Source organism: Pseudophryne corroboree, chromosome 3 (assembly GCF_028390025.1).
Source record: "Pseudophryne corroboree isolate aPseCor3 chromosome 3, aPseCor3.hap2, whole genome shotgun sequence".
Taxonomy (NCBI): domain Eukaryota; kingdom Metazoa; phylum Chordata; class Amphibia; order Anura; family Myobatrachidae; genus Pseudophryne; species Pseudophryne corroboree.
The window spans coordinates 495,299,654-495,313,829 of NC_086446.1; the positions used below are offsets into that span (position 1 = coordinate 495,299,654).

Consider the following 14,176-nt stretch of genomic DNA (forward strand, 5'->3'; position numbering starts at 1 on the left):
TAAGAAAATTTCAATACATATTTACACAATGGAAAGAATGTGCAACAAGAGGCTGTCATGTGCCATTACAGTTAACCTCCTGCGCAGATTAAGGAAAGGGAAATGTGCCAAGTTCTGCCAATACCACTTGATGTCAACTGTCAAGCAGATTTGCCATCATGTCAGATACACATTAAAACATTTCCCAGAGTCCTCGGCATATCATGCTTGTATTATACACAGACTGAAATATCAGCCAGCATACTGTGTTTAGCTTAATACAGCAATGTTTTTTCATCTGTCTGTAAATTAGATAGATCCAAATCTGTCTGTATCTGTGATATAAACCATATATATGGATTGATTTACATATGTCCACCCACAATTCCTTTCTGTGAGTTAATTTCTTTGCAATGATATTTTATAGGCAGTGCTATTTATAGCAGAAACGTGTGAATAATATCACATCTTTTAGAAAAGCTTTTACTATATTTTAGATATTTTCCCCCATTGTATCTAGTGATGAGCGGGTTCGGTTCCTCGGAATCCGAACCCCCCCGAACTTCAGCCTTTTTACATGGGTCCGAGGCAGACTCGGATCTTCCCGCCTTGCTCGGTTAACCCGAGCGCGCCCGAACGTCATCATCCCGCTGTCGGATTCTCGCGAGGCTCGGATTCTATCGCGAGACTCGGATTCTATATAAGGAGCCGCGCGTCGCCGCCATTTTCACACGTGCATTGAGATTGATAGGGAGAGGACGTGGCTGGCGTCCTCTCCGTTTAGAATAGAAATAGATAGAGAGTGAGAGTGAGACACTTGATTTACTGGAGCTTAGGAGTACTCAGAGAGTGCAGAGTTTACTAGTGACTGACCAGTGACCACCAGTGCAGTTTTATTATTATTTAATATAATCCGTTCTCTGCCTGAAAAAAAACGATACACAGTGACACAGTATACCATATCTGTGCTCAGCCTCAGTGTGCTGCATCATCTATGTATATCTGACTGTGCTGAGTGCTCACTGCTCACACAGCTTAATTGTGGGGGAGACTGGGGAGCAGTTATAGCAGGAGTACATTAACAGTGCACACTTTTGCTGCCAGAGTGCCACTGCCAGTGTGACTGACCAGTGACCACTGACCACCAGTATATTGTGATTGTCTGCCTGAAAAAGTTAAACACTCGTCGTGTGGTGTTTTTATTCTATAAACGCATTCTGCTGACAGTGTCCAGCAGGTCCATCATTATATAATATATACCTGTCCTGCAGTAGTGATATATATATATATTTTTTATATCATTATCATCCAGTCTATATTAGCAGCAGACGCAGTACGGTAGTCCACGGCTGTAGCTACCTCTGTGTCGGCAGTCGCTCGTCCATCCATAATTGTATACCACCTACCTGTGGTGTTTTTTTTTTTTATATCTTCTTGATACTAGTAGCTTACTGTAGGAGTCTGCAGTGCTGACAGTGTCCAGCAGGTCCGTCATTATATAATATATACCTGTCCGGCTGCAGTAGTGATATTTATATATTTTTTATATCATTATCATCCAGTCTATATTAGCAGCAGACGCAGTACGGTAGTCCACGGCTGTAGCTACCACTGTGTCGGCAGTCGCTCGTCCATCCATAATTGTATACCACCTACCTGTTGTGTTTTTTTTTTTTCTATCTTCTTGATACTAGTAGCTTACTTTAGGAGTCTGCAGTGCTGACAGTGTCCAGCAGGTCCGTCATTATATAATATATACCTGTCCGGCTGCAGTAGTGATATATATATATTTTTTATATCATTATCATCCAGTCTATATTAGCAGCAGACGCAGTACGGTAGTCCACGGCTGTAGCTACCTCTGTGTCGGCAGTCGCTCGTCCATCCATAATTGTATACCACCTACCTGTTGTGTTTTTTTTTCTATCTTCTTGATACTAGTAGCTTACTTTAGGAGTCTGCAGTGCTGACAGTGTCCAGCAGGTCCGTCATTATATAATATATACCTGTCCGGCTGCAGTAGTGATATATATATATTTTTGATATCATTATCATCCAGTCTATATTAGCAGCAGACGCAGTACGGTAGTCCACGGCTGTAGCTACCTCTGTGTCGGCAGTCGCTCGTCCATCCATAATTGTATACCACCTACCTGTGGTGTTTTTTTTTCTTTCTATCTTCTTGATACTAGTAACTTACTTTAGGAGTCTGCAGTGCTGACAGTGTCCAGCAGGTCCGTCATTATATAATATATACCTGTCCGGCTGCAGTAGTGATATATATATATTTTTTATATAATTATCATCCAGTCTATATTAGCAGCAGACGCAGTACGGTAGTCCACGGCTGTAGCTACCTCTGTGTCGGCAGTCGCTCGTCCATCCATAAGTATACTAGTATCCATCCATCTCCATTGTTTACCTTAGGTGCCTTTTAGTTGTGCCTATTAAAATATGGAGAACAAAAATGTTGAGGTTCCAAAAATAGGGAAAGATCAAGATCGACTTCCACCTCGTGCTGAAGCTGCTGCCACTAGTCATGGCCGAGACGATGAAATGCCATCAACGTCGTCTGCCAAGGCCGATGCCCAATGTCATAGTACAGAGCATGTAAAATCCAAAACACCAAATATCAGTAAAAAAAGGACTCAAAAATCTAAAATAAAATTGTCAGAGGAGAAGCGTAAACTTGCCAATATGCCATTTACCACACGGAGTGGCAAGGAACGGCTGAGGCCCTGGCCTATGTTCATGGCTAGTGGTTCAGCTTCACATGAGGATAGAAACACTCAGCCTCTCGCTAGAAAAATGAAAAGACTCAAGCTGGCAAAAGCACAGCAAAGAACTGTGCGTTCTTCGAAATCACAAATCCACAAGGAGAGTCCAATTGTGTCGTTTGTGATGCCTAACCTTCCCAACACTGGACGTGAAGAGCATGCGCCTTCCACCATTTGCACGACCCTGCAAGTGCTGGAAGGAGCACCCGCAGTCCAGTTCCTGATAGTCAGATTGAAGATGTCAGTGTTGAAGTACACCAGGATGAGGAGGATATGGGTGTTGCTGGCGCTGGGGAGGAAATTGACCAGGAGGATTCTGATGGTGAGGTGGTTTGTTTAAGTCAGGCACCCGGGGAGACACCTGTTGTCCGTGGGAGGAATAGGGCCATTGACATGCCTGGTGAAAATAACAAAAAAATCAGCTCTTCGGTGTGGAAGTATTTCAACAGAAATGCGGACAACATTTGTCAAGCCGTGTGTTGCCTTTGTCAAGCTGTAATAAGTAGGGGTAAGGACGTTAACCACCTCGGAACATCCTCCCTTATACGTCACCTGCAGCGCATTAATCATAAGTCAGTGACAAGTTCAAAAACTTTGGGCGACAGCGGAAGCAGTCCACTGACCAGTAAATCCCTTCCTCTTGTAACCAAGCTCACGCAAACCACCCCACCAACTCCCTCAGTGTCAATTTCCTCCTTCCCCAGGAATGCCAATAGTCCTGCAGGCCATGTCACTGGCAATTCTGACGAGTCCTCTCCTGCCTGGGATTCCTCCGATGCATCCTTGCGTGTAACGCCTACTGCTGCTGGCGCTGCTGTCTTTGCTGCTGGGAGTCGATGGTCATCCCAGAGGGGAAGTCGTAAGACCACTTTTACTACTTCCACCAAGCAATTGACTGTCCAACAGTCCTTTGCGAGGAAGATGAAATATCACAGCAGTCATCCTGCTGCAAAGCGGATAACTGAGGCCTTGGCATCCTGGGCGGTGAGAAACGTGGTTCCGGTATCCATCATTACTGCAGAGCCAACTAGAGACTTGTTGGAGGTACTGTGTCCCCGGTACCAAATACCATCTAGGTTCCATTTCTCTAGGCAGGCGATACCGAAAATGTACACAGACCTCAGAAAAAGACTCACCAGTGTCCTAAAAAATGCAGTTGTACCCAATGTCCACTTAACCACGGACATGTGGACAAGTGGAGCAGGGCAGGCTCAGGACTATATGACTGTGACAGCCCACTGGGTAGATGTATGGACTCCCGCCGCAAGAACAGCAGCAGCGGCACCAGTAGCAGCATCTCGCAAACGCCAACTCTTTCCTAGGCAGGCTACGCTTTGTATCACCGCTTTCCAGAATACGCACACAGCTGAAAACCTCTTACGGCAACTGAGGAAGATCATCGCGGAATGGCTTACCCAAATTGGACTCTCCTGTGGATTTGTGGCATCAGACAACGCCAGCAATATTGTGTGTGCATTAAATCTGGGCAAATTCCAGCACGTCCCATGTTTTGCACATACCTTGAATTTGGTGGTGCAGAATTATTTAAAAAACGAGAGGGGCGTGCAAGAGATGCTGTCGGTGGCCAGAAGAATTGCGGGACACTTTCGGCGTACAGGCACCACGTACAGAAGACTGGAGCACCACCAAAAACGCCTGAACCTGCCCTGCCATCATCTGAAGCAAGAAGTGGTAACGAGGTGGAATTCAACCCTCTATATGCTTCAGAGGTTGGAGGAGCAGCAAACGGCCATTCAAGCCTATACAACTGAGCACGATATAGGAGGTGGAATGCACCTGTCTCAAGCGCAGTGGAGAATGATTTCAACATTGTGCAAGGTTCTGCAACCTTTTGAACTTGCCACACGTGAAGTCAGTTCAGACACTGCCAGCCTCAGTCAGGTCATTCCCCTCATCAGGCTTTTGCAGAAGAAGCTGGAGACATTGAAGGAGGAGCTAACACAGAGCGATTCCGCTAGGCATGTGGGACTTGTGGATGGAGCCCTTAATTCGCTTAACAAGGATTCACGGGTGGTCAATCTGTTGAAATCAGAGCACTACATTTTGGCCACCGTGCTCGATCCTAGATTTAAAACCTACCTTGGATCTCTCTTTCCGGCAGACACAAGTCTGCTGGGGGTCAAAGAACTGCTGGTGAGAAAATTGTCAAGTCAAGCGGAACGCGACCTGTCAACATCTCCTCCTTCACATTCTCCCGCAACTGGGGGTGCGAGGAAAAGGCTCAGAATTCCGAGCCCACCCGCTGGCGGTGATGCAGGGCAGTCTGGAGCGACTGCTGATGCTGACATCTGGTCCGGACTGAAGGACCTGACAACGATTACGGACATGTCGTCTACTGTCACTGCATATGATTCTCTCCCCATTGAAAGAATGGTGGAGGATTATATGAGTGACCGCATCCAAGTAGGCACGTCAGACAGTCCGTACTTATACTGGCAGGAAAAAGAGGCAATTTGGAGGCCCTTGCACAAACTGGCTTTATTCTACCTAAGTTGCCCTCCCACAAGTGTGTACTCCGAAAGAGTGTTTAGTGCCGCCGCTCACCTTGTCAGCAATCGGCGTACGAGGTTACATCCAGAAATTGTGGAGAAGATGATGTTCATTAAAATGAATTATAATCAATTCCTCCGTGGAGACATTCACCAGCAGCAATTGCCTCCACAAAGTACACAGGGAGCTGAGATGGTGGATTCCAGTGGGGACGAATTGATAATCTGTGAGGAGGGGGATGTACACGGTGATATATCGGAGGATGATGATGAGGTGGACATCTTGCCTCTGTAGAGCCAGTTTGTGCAAGGAGAGATTAATTGCTTCTTTTTTGGTGGGGGTCCAAACCAACCCGTCATTTCAGTCACAGTCGTGTGGCAGACCCTGTCACTGAAATGATGGGTTGGTTAAAGTGTGCATGTCCTGTTTATACAACATAAGGGTGGGTGGGAGGGCCCAAGGACAATTCCATCTTGCACCTCTTTTTTCTTTCATTTTTCTTTGCGTCATGTGCTGTTTGGGGAGTAGTTTTTGGAAGGGCCATCCTGCGTGACACTGCAGTGCCACTCCTAGATGGGCCAGGTGTTTGTGTCGGCCACTTGGGTCGCTTATCTTAGTCACACAGCTACCTCATTGCGCATCTTTTTTTTCTTCTTTGCGTCATGTGCTGTTTGGGGAGTAGTTTTTTGAAGGGCCATCCTGCGTGACACTGCAGTGCCACTCCTAGATGGGCCAGGTGTTTGTGTCGGCCACTAGGGTCGCTTAGCTTAGTCACACAGCTACCTCATTGCGCCTCTTTTTTTCTTTGCGTCATGTGCTGTTTGGGGGGTGTTTTTTGGAAGGGCCATCCTGCGTGACACTGCAGTGCCACTCCTAGATGGGCCAGGTGTTTGTGTCGGCCACTAGGGTCGCTTATCTTAGTCACACAGCTACCTCATTGCGCATCTTTTTTTTCTTCTTTGCGTCATGTGCTGTTTGGGGAGTAGTTTTTTGAAGGGCCATCCTGCGTGACACTGCAGTGCCACTCCTAGATGGGCCAGGTGTTTGTGTCGGCCACTAGGGTCGCTTAGCTTAGTCACACAGCTACCTCATTGCGCCTCTTTTTTTCTTTGCGTCATGTGCTGTTTGGGGGGTGTTTTTTGGAAGGGCCATCCTGCGTGACACTGCAGTGCCACTCCTAGATGGGCCAGGTGTTTGTGTCGGCCACTAGGGTCGCTTAGCTTACTCACACAGCTACCTCATTGCGCCTCTTTTTTTTCTTCTTTGCGTCATGTGCTGTTTGGGGAGTAGTTTTTGGAAGGGCCATCCTGCGTGACACTGCAGTGCCACTCCTAGATGGGCCAGGTGTTTGTGTCGGCCACTTGGGTCGCTTATCTTAGTCACACGGCTACCTCATTGCGCCTCTTTTTTTCTTTGCGTCATGTGCTGTTTGGGGGGTGTTTTTTGGAAGGGCCATCCTGCGTGACACTGCAGTGCCACTCCTAGATGGGCCAGGTGTTTGTGTCGGCCACTTGGGTCGCTTATCTTAGTCACACAGCTACCTCATTGCGCCTCTTTTTTTCTTTGTGTCATGTGCTGTTTGGGGGGTGTTTTTTGGAAGGGCCATCCTGCGTGACACTGCAGTGCCACTCCTAGATGGGCCAGGTGTTTGTGTCGGCCACTAGGGTCGCTTATCTTAGTCACACAGCTACCTCATTGCGCATCTTTTTTTTCTTCTTTGCGTCATGTGCTGTTTGGGGAGTAGTTTTTTGAAGGGCCATCCTGCGTGACACTGCAGTGCCACTCCTAGATGGGCCAGGTGTTTGTGTCGGCCACTAGGGTTGCTTAGCTTAGTCACACAGCTACCTCATTGCGCCTCTTTTTTTCTTTGTGTCATGTGCTGTTTGGGGGGTGTTATTTGGAAGGGCCATCCTGCGTGACACTGCAGTGCCACTCCTAGATGGGCCAGGTGTTTGTGTCGGCCACTAGGGTCGCTTAGCTAACTCACACAGCTACCTCATTGCGCCTCTTTTTTTTCTTCTTTGCGTCATGTGCTGTTTGGGGAGTAGTTTTTTGAAGGGCCATCCTGCGTGACACTGCAGTGCCACTCCTAGATGGGCCAGGTGTTTGTGTCGGCCACTTGGGTCGCTGAGCTTAGTCATCCAGCGACCTCGGTGCAAATTTTAGGACTAAAAATAATATTGTGAGGTGTGAGGTGTTCAGAATAGACTGAAAATGAGTGGAAATTATGGTTATTGAGGTTAATAATACTTTGGGATCAAAATGACCCCCAAATTCTATGATTTAAGCTGTTTTTTTAGGGTTTTTTGAAAAAAACACCCGAATCCAAAACACACCCGAATCCGACAAAAAAAATTCGGTGAGGTTTTGCCAAAACGCGTTCGAACCCAAAACACGGCCGCGGAACCGAACCCAAAACCAAAACACAAAACCCGAAAAATTTCCGGTGCTCATCACTAATTGTATCCTAAACTCAGTGGCAGACCAATACATGCATGAACAGAGATTTAGAATAATGTGTGAGAATGAAAACAAAATTAAGTTATTAAATTATAAATTATGATTCATTTGATATTTTAGTTTGTGTGTGTTTTTATCGTAGTAATCTTAATCTTTTATCTTCTTCACACTTGTGTAACTCTTAGGTTGTTTTGTGTTTCAGCTGTTAGCTTTGGTCAGTTCAGTACAATTTAAGCTGGTTACATGGATTCATGGCTGATAATGAGCTGATTATGTTAAGATCATTATTGTGCTCATGTCTGGGCCATACACATAACGATACTGCGCCAATATGAGTGGAATGCAAAAAAACTAAGGACGGGAAGTGCCTAATGACTTCTATGCTTTACTGCATATTTGCATTTTTACAGCACATTAGTAAATAACCGGCACATACATAATACAAAGGTAGGATTTCTAAACAGATATTAAAGGCATTTGCCTAATAGGACCATTAACCACTTCCATTTTATGTCCTCACATTTATAGATATAACTTTATTTTCACTAAACCTGTGATAATGAGTTCCACATTGAACACTAGATGGTGCTGTTACATATATTCTCACATACATTTTTGTTTCCTCTGTCCTGGGCATGTGTCAAAGAGTATTAATAAACATGTGTCTAATATAATGAGATCCATAATGTAACTAATGCTGGGTACACACTAGGAAGCTATATCATTCGTAAGAGCAACGAACAGCATATGTGTAGCGGGCAGACTAGTGTGTACACCCAATATGTCTGTGAATGATGTAATTCACAGGCATATCAGATCAACTCTGCAGTAGCCAATGCGATATATATATGCATCTCATTTGTGTATGGGCGGCTTACTGACCAACCATACACTGGCTGCTGGGACCACCAACACTGACATCACAGCTGGGCAGGCAAATTTAAATGCCTGTGACGTTGTGATGTCAGGACCAACATATCAAGTGACTGATTGGTTAATGTGCGTAATTGGCCGCTCGGTCGGCAAGTTTGACAAACGACCGCTTTTTTTTTGGTAGTGTGTACCCAGCCATAGGCAGAGACAAATAGTGAAGCACAAGATAAAAAAAACAAACAAACAGCTAAACAAACAGTTGTGATACTATCAGCGGAGACCTAAGCTAGATAATTCATTAGGCAACTTAGGCTTCTGCCTAGGGCCCAGTGCTCACTGAGGGGCAAAATTACCCTAACTCATTTTATTACCTCATCCATTTGACAAATGCCAGGCAAAAGAGTGCTGAAACCCGTGTTGCATAGGACACAATAGGTTTTAATCTGGCTACTTGTTCTGCTCATGGACAAACCACACACTGCCATATGTACTGTATAGAGTAGCGGATCTTCCTACAGGCACGCAGGATTTCTGCCCGGGGCGCCGTCTTCCGGAGGGCGCCGCTGCCGTGGCAAGATATGCTACTGGTGGTGCCCCCCGGTTCTGTGCGGTGCTGACTGTGCGGTGCGCGATGAAGTCATCGCGCACCCGCACTGCATTGTGGGAGCGGCACATAGACACTAGAGGTCATGATTGACCTCTAGTGTCTATGCGGTGCTATGGGAGAGACGTCATGACGTCTCTCCCATAGATCAGAGGATCGGCGCCGGTGGCCGGACACGGAGGGCAGCAGCGGTTGGGAATCAGGAGTGGGGATGGTATTAATGTATTTTTTTGTAAGCGGCACAAACTAGGGGGCACAACTCTACTGGGGGCAATACTACTGGAGGCACAAACTAGGGGGCACAACTCTACTGGGGCAATACTACTGGGGGCACAAACTAGGGGGCACAACTCTACTGGGGGCAATACTACCGGGGGCACAAACTAGGGGGCACAACAACATTACTGGGGGCAATACTACTGGGAACATAACTGACCACACCCCTTCATGAAGCCACACCCCTATTTTTTCGCCCGGGGCGCCACAAGGGCTAGATCCGGCCCTGACTGTATAGGGTTGCTTGGCATTCTAAATCAGAACAAAGATCTTTCATCTGTACAGGGTATCTGTAGTATTACACCAAAAAAATCATCAAAAGTTGTTGCTATATTGGTACAGAACTATACCATGCAAAGTTGCTATATATTAGGTGATTGGATGATCCTTGAAACAGTAATTAACCTAAGTACTGCATTGTGGAAATTTACTCTAGGATATTGATTTTGAAACTATTGAACACAGCTTCTATATTTATACATTTCTGCTTTATTTCTTTTCTTTTTATTATTATCTTGTTTATATTTTTGCTGTTTTAATTTTAGCATTTTTTTTTTTTTCTATCAAAAGTTAAACCATGCCGGTTTAGCATTCATTCCTATTGCTGTTTTAAAACTGTCAGTGACTTTGACAAACTGCAAAATTGTAAATCTACCCTCCTGGTTTATATATTGTACAGTTTTTATATATTATATTTTTCTAGAGTTTATATTGTTGCTTGTTACGAGTTTAACACTCATTAAGATGAACATTTCTTTCCATTTATCAAAAATACTGTATAGATAGAGTATTACAGCATAATTAAACATTGAGTGCCCAGTATGAACAATTGACTTAGCAGATATCTTCCACTTTAGTAATAGTGCTTTCATTTTAGAACAATTGTTCTTATTCTAATATTCTAATCCTAACCCTTTTTTTCCCCTATCCTTCAATAACATAAAGGGCAGAAGTCCCTCCAACTCCTTACTATAAGGTAGTTACCTATTTTTTTTGTTTTAATAAACATGCCTCTATAGGTCATTACCAACACCTATTTTAGGGATATAGTTATGTGACCTGTGGTCCCAATATCGACAGCTATATCCCGTCCCGCTCTGAATCCCGACAGTCGGCTTCATTGCGCTTGACCACCGCCACCCCCAGCCCCCCCCCCCCCTCCCACCAGCATTCTGCTGGTGGGATCCCGCGGTCGGTATGCTAACAATCACCGGGATCCCCAGCGACGGTAATGCCTACTAAACCCCCATTTTATGGTATTTGATGTGTATGTAATTTGTTAATTGTGATAAAGTCTGTGGGCCTAATTCAGACCTGATCGTAGCAGCAAATTTGTTGGCAGATGGGCAAAACCATGTGCACTGAGGGGGGAGGGGGGCCAGATATAACATGTGCAGAGAGAGTTAGATTTGGGTGGGGTGTGTTCAAACTGAAATCTAAATTGCAGTGTAAAAATAAAGCAGCCATTATATACCCTGCACAGAAACAAAATAACCCACCCAAATCTAGCTCCCTCTGCACATGTTATATCTGTCCCACCTGCAGTGCACATGGTTTTGCCCAACTGCTAGCAAATTTGATGCTGCGATCAACTCTGAATTACCCCCTATATAATAAAATGGCGGTACATTAGTGTTGTACAATGTGGAGTATCTTGGTGTACTGCAAACCCATATTTATTGAACTTACGTAGCATTTTTTTCTATTTTTTTGTATTTTTAATACTTCATTTTAAACACTTATGAAGCCTTCAGATAAGGGATATATTTTTCTAAAGTGCAGGTTTATAGAAGTGGAGATATTGCCTAATGCAACCAATCAGATTCTACTAATCATTTATATTGCTCCTTCTAGAAGATAATAGCCAGAATCTGATTTATTGCTATGGGCAACATCTCCACTTCTATAAAACTGCACTTTAGTAAATATACCCCTAAGAGTTATGTACTATTTATGAACAGTACATAAAAGAACCAAAGTGATGATAATAGATTTTATGAGTTCCGCTTGTGTTTCACCATCCTGTACTGTATATGAATTCTGCATTTTGTGGCATTTAAAGTATATAATTAGTGCTGGATTGACAACATTGGCAATCCATTCTGGTTTGTGGTATGTCAGGGGGTGGAGTAAATCTGTGTTGGAACAAAATGAAAGAAAAAATTCTGTGCAGAAAAAAATAATAGAACATTTCCAAGCACAACAAAATCAATAGGAGGGTTTCTGGGTGGGGAAAAAATGACAGGGGAAAGAACACGGAGGGCATTTGATATGACAGTAGTGTCATAAACCCCCAGGACTGTGCACTCCTCATTCCTATTGAACACAAAGGGGGTAAGCTTTTAGTAGGGAGGGATTAAGGTTCTGGTTGGGCCAAAAGAGTTAGTGTACTGGATATGGAGGGGGCTTAGCTGTTTATGAAAGTGAGGCTCTCTCTCTTTCCCCTTGTGAAGTGTTTGGTGGGGATGGGTGACGGGGATGGGGGCAGGTGGCAGCATCCTTGCAAATTTGTGGGCAGTTGGCCATTTGGGTTTAGTTATATAAACAAGTTATTGCTTTAGTTAGGCTGTTCTTCCACACCACCACACCCAATTTTAGGCTAAAATGTTTAATCCCTCCAAATAAAAAGCTGCCCCCTTTCATGCCAATTCAGTTGTCCTAGTGCACTCACCAAACTTGATAAGCAAGAAGATTTTATTCAGCCTTCTTGCTTATCTACAAGTCTGGTGAGTGCAGTGCACCCTCTCCTAGTTTTTGTATCTATGAATCTCATGATGAGCTTCTGCCATGGGTAGCTACCCAAGCGTATGAATACACATGGTGTGAGTGTCGACCATATGGAATTATATATATATATATATATATATATAGTTATACATATACATACACACACAGTATATATATATATATATATATATATATAGAGAGAGAGAGAGAGAGAGAGAGAGAGAGTATGAAGTGTGGAGTGTGTCAGACTATAGTTTATTAGAGGAGGAATATTCATGAGTCGGACATTCTGAGGGAAACAAATATGATATGAGTAGTGCGGGAAAAATATACTGTAAATGATAAACGGAATACATGGGGGACCAAAATAACAGGTAGAATTATGTATGGAAGACCTAAGAAAAAAATCCTTGGAGAAAACTTTGAAATTCCACACTCAAATATTATGCTGAACAGTTTTTTGCTCAAACTTTGTATGTATGAAAGCACTGCTTATTAAATTATATGTAGTTTCATTTGATATTTAATATAAGAGGTCTAAAGAATGCCTTTAAGATGCTACATGTCTTTTGGATATCAAATCCAGGTGGTATATTTACTAACCAGTGTGTTTTCAAAGCCACTGATCACTGATGGATTTAATGTGGCAATATAATGCTGAACACGCCTGATTACCAATATACTGTACAGTAAATCCTTCAGTCAAAGCTGCTGATGATCAATGTAGTATATAACCCCAAATGATGATTAAAATAGTATATAACCCCAAACCTCTAAGCATGGAAGAGACCATCTTTCTTTTTATGTGCTCAGATGTCTAATGATTGTCGCCACTTTGCTTGAGATAGGGTGGAGCTTTCAAAAAATGGCTGGTTTGGTAGATATTTGGTCTCTGAAGCACTCCTCACCCGTAAATAATTTATCTAAAGTGGCAGATCAGTGGCTTTAGTTACATTTAAGAAATGCAGTTTAGGACATTGTCATATGATCGCTAAATGTCCACCAAGTAAGCCAGCCATTTTGTGATGCCCATTTTGCTTATGGCAGTAGTCTCACATATCCTCAAGAAAGCACAATGTAACATTCTGTGGCTTTGGGACCTCAGAGTCCAAACAATAATTGCCCAAACAACTGCTTGAACTCAGAATATCTGTTTTCCCACCCCCTGTCGTTTTATTGGGCCTCCAGTGCCCACTTACCTGTCCCTTCTTGCATCTTGCGCTTCTCCCGTCTGCAACTTCTTATGACATCAGGACTCCAGTGAGCAAATCCTTTGGCTCCCGCTGCAGATAAAAATACAGATAAATTCTCACAGACGGTGTTCTGATTCACCTTGAATCAGACAACCATTGTGAAGTCCCAAATCTCACTTGGAAAGTGGTAGATGGAGCACAACACCAGACACTGGGGTCCCTGCACACTACACAGACTTTATGTTTGGGTGGAGACATAATGTACACTGAGCTTACAGAAAAGGAAAGAATGCCACAAATCCTTAAAGTGTACCCTTGCCTACAGATAGCAGAGGCAGCTACTTTGGATGCTGAACCAATAATCATGAGATCATTACACTACAGTATAGACTTGTGACATTACTGAGGCATGAATTAACAGTGATAACACTCACTCCTAGGCTTAATATTGATTCAACCCACAAAATGGCTGCCTTCACAGTGTGCAGGTGACAGGTTCACTTTAATTATGGTGAAGCTGGTAGACAATGTACCCATGCATTGTATGTATTTTTCAGAGGCAGTTAATTGATGGATTTACCAAAGCAAGATATGGGCCTGCTTAAGGGGTATAGTTATTAAAGTGTGGGTTTACAGAAGTGGAGATGTTGCCCATAGCAACCAATCAGACTCTACTTATTTATTTCTCACTTTCTAGAAGATAATATATAGAATATGATTGGTTGCTATGGGCAGTGTCTCCACTTCTATAAACCTGCACTTTAGTAAATATACAC

General features: G+C 43.8%; 1 protein-coding gene across 12 annotated transcripts in view; it reads right to left on the reverse strand.

Moving 5' to 3' along the window:
• The window catches only part of SHISA6 (shisa family member 6), a 681,159-nt gene that overhangs the window by 308,752 nt on the left and 358,231 nt on the right, over positions 1 to 14,176 (reverse strand). For 9 of the 12 annotated variants that reach the window (XM_063960971.1, XM_063960972.1, XM_063960978.1 and 6 more), the window contains one exon: positions 13,407 to 13,490. The exons of the other annotated variants lie outside the window; for them this stretch is intronic. In XM_063960971.1, coding sequence (XP_063817041.1) covers positions 13,407 to 13,490 — 84 coding nt within the window. The remainder of the gene's footprint in view (positions 1 to 13,406; positions 13,491 to 14,176) is intronic. 12 annotated transcript variants of the gene reach the window in all.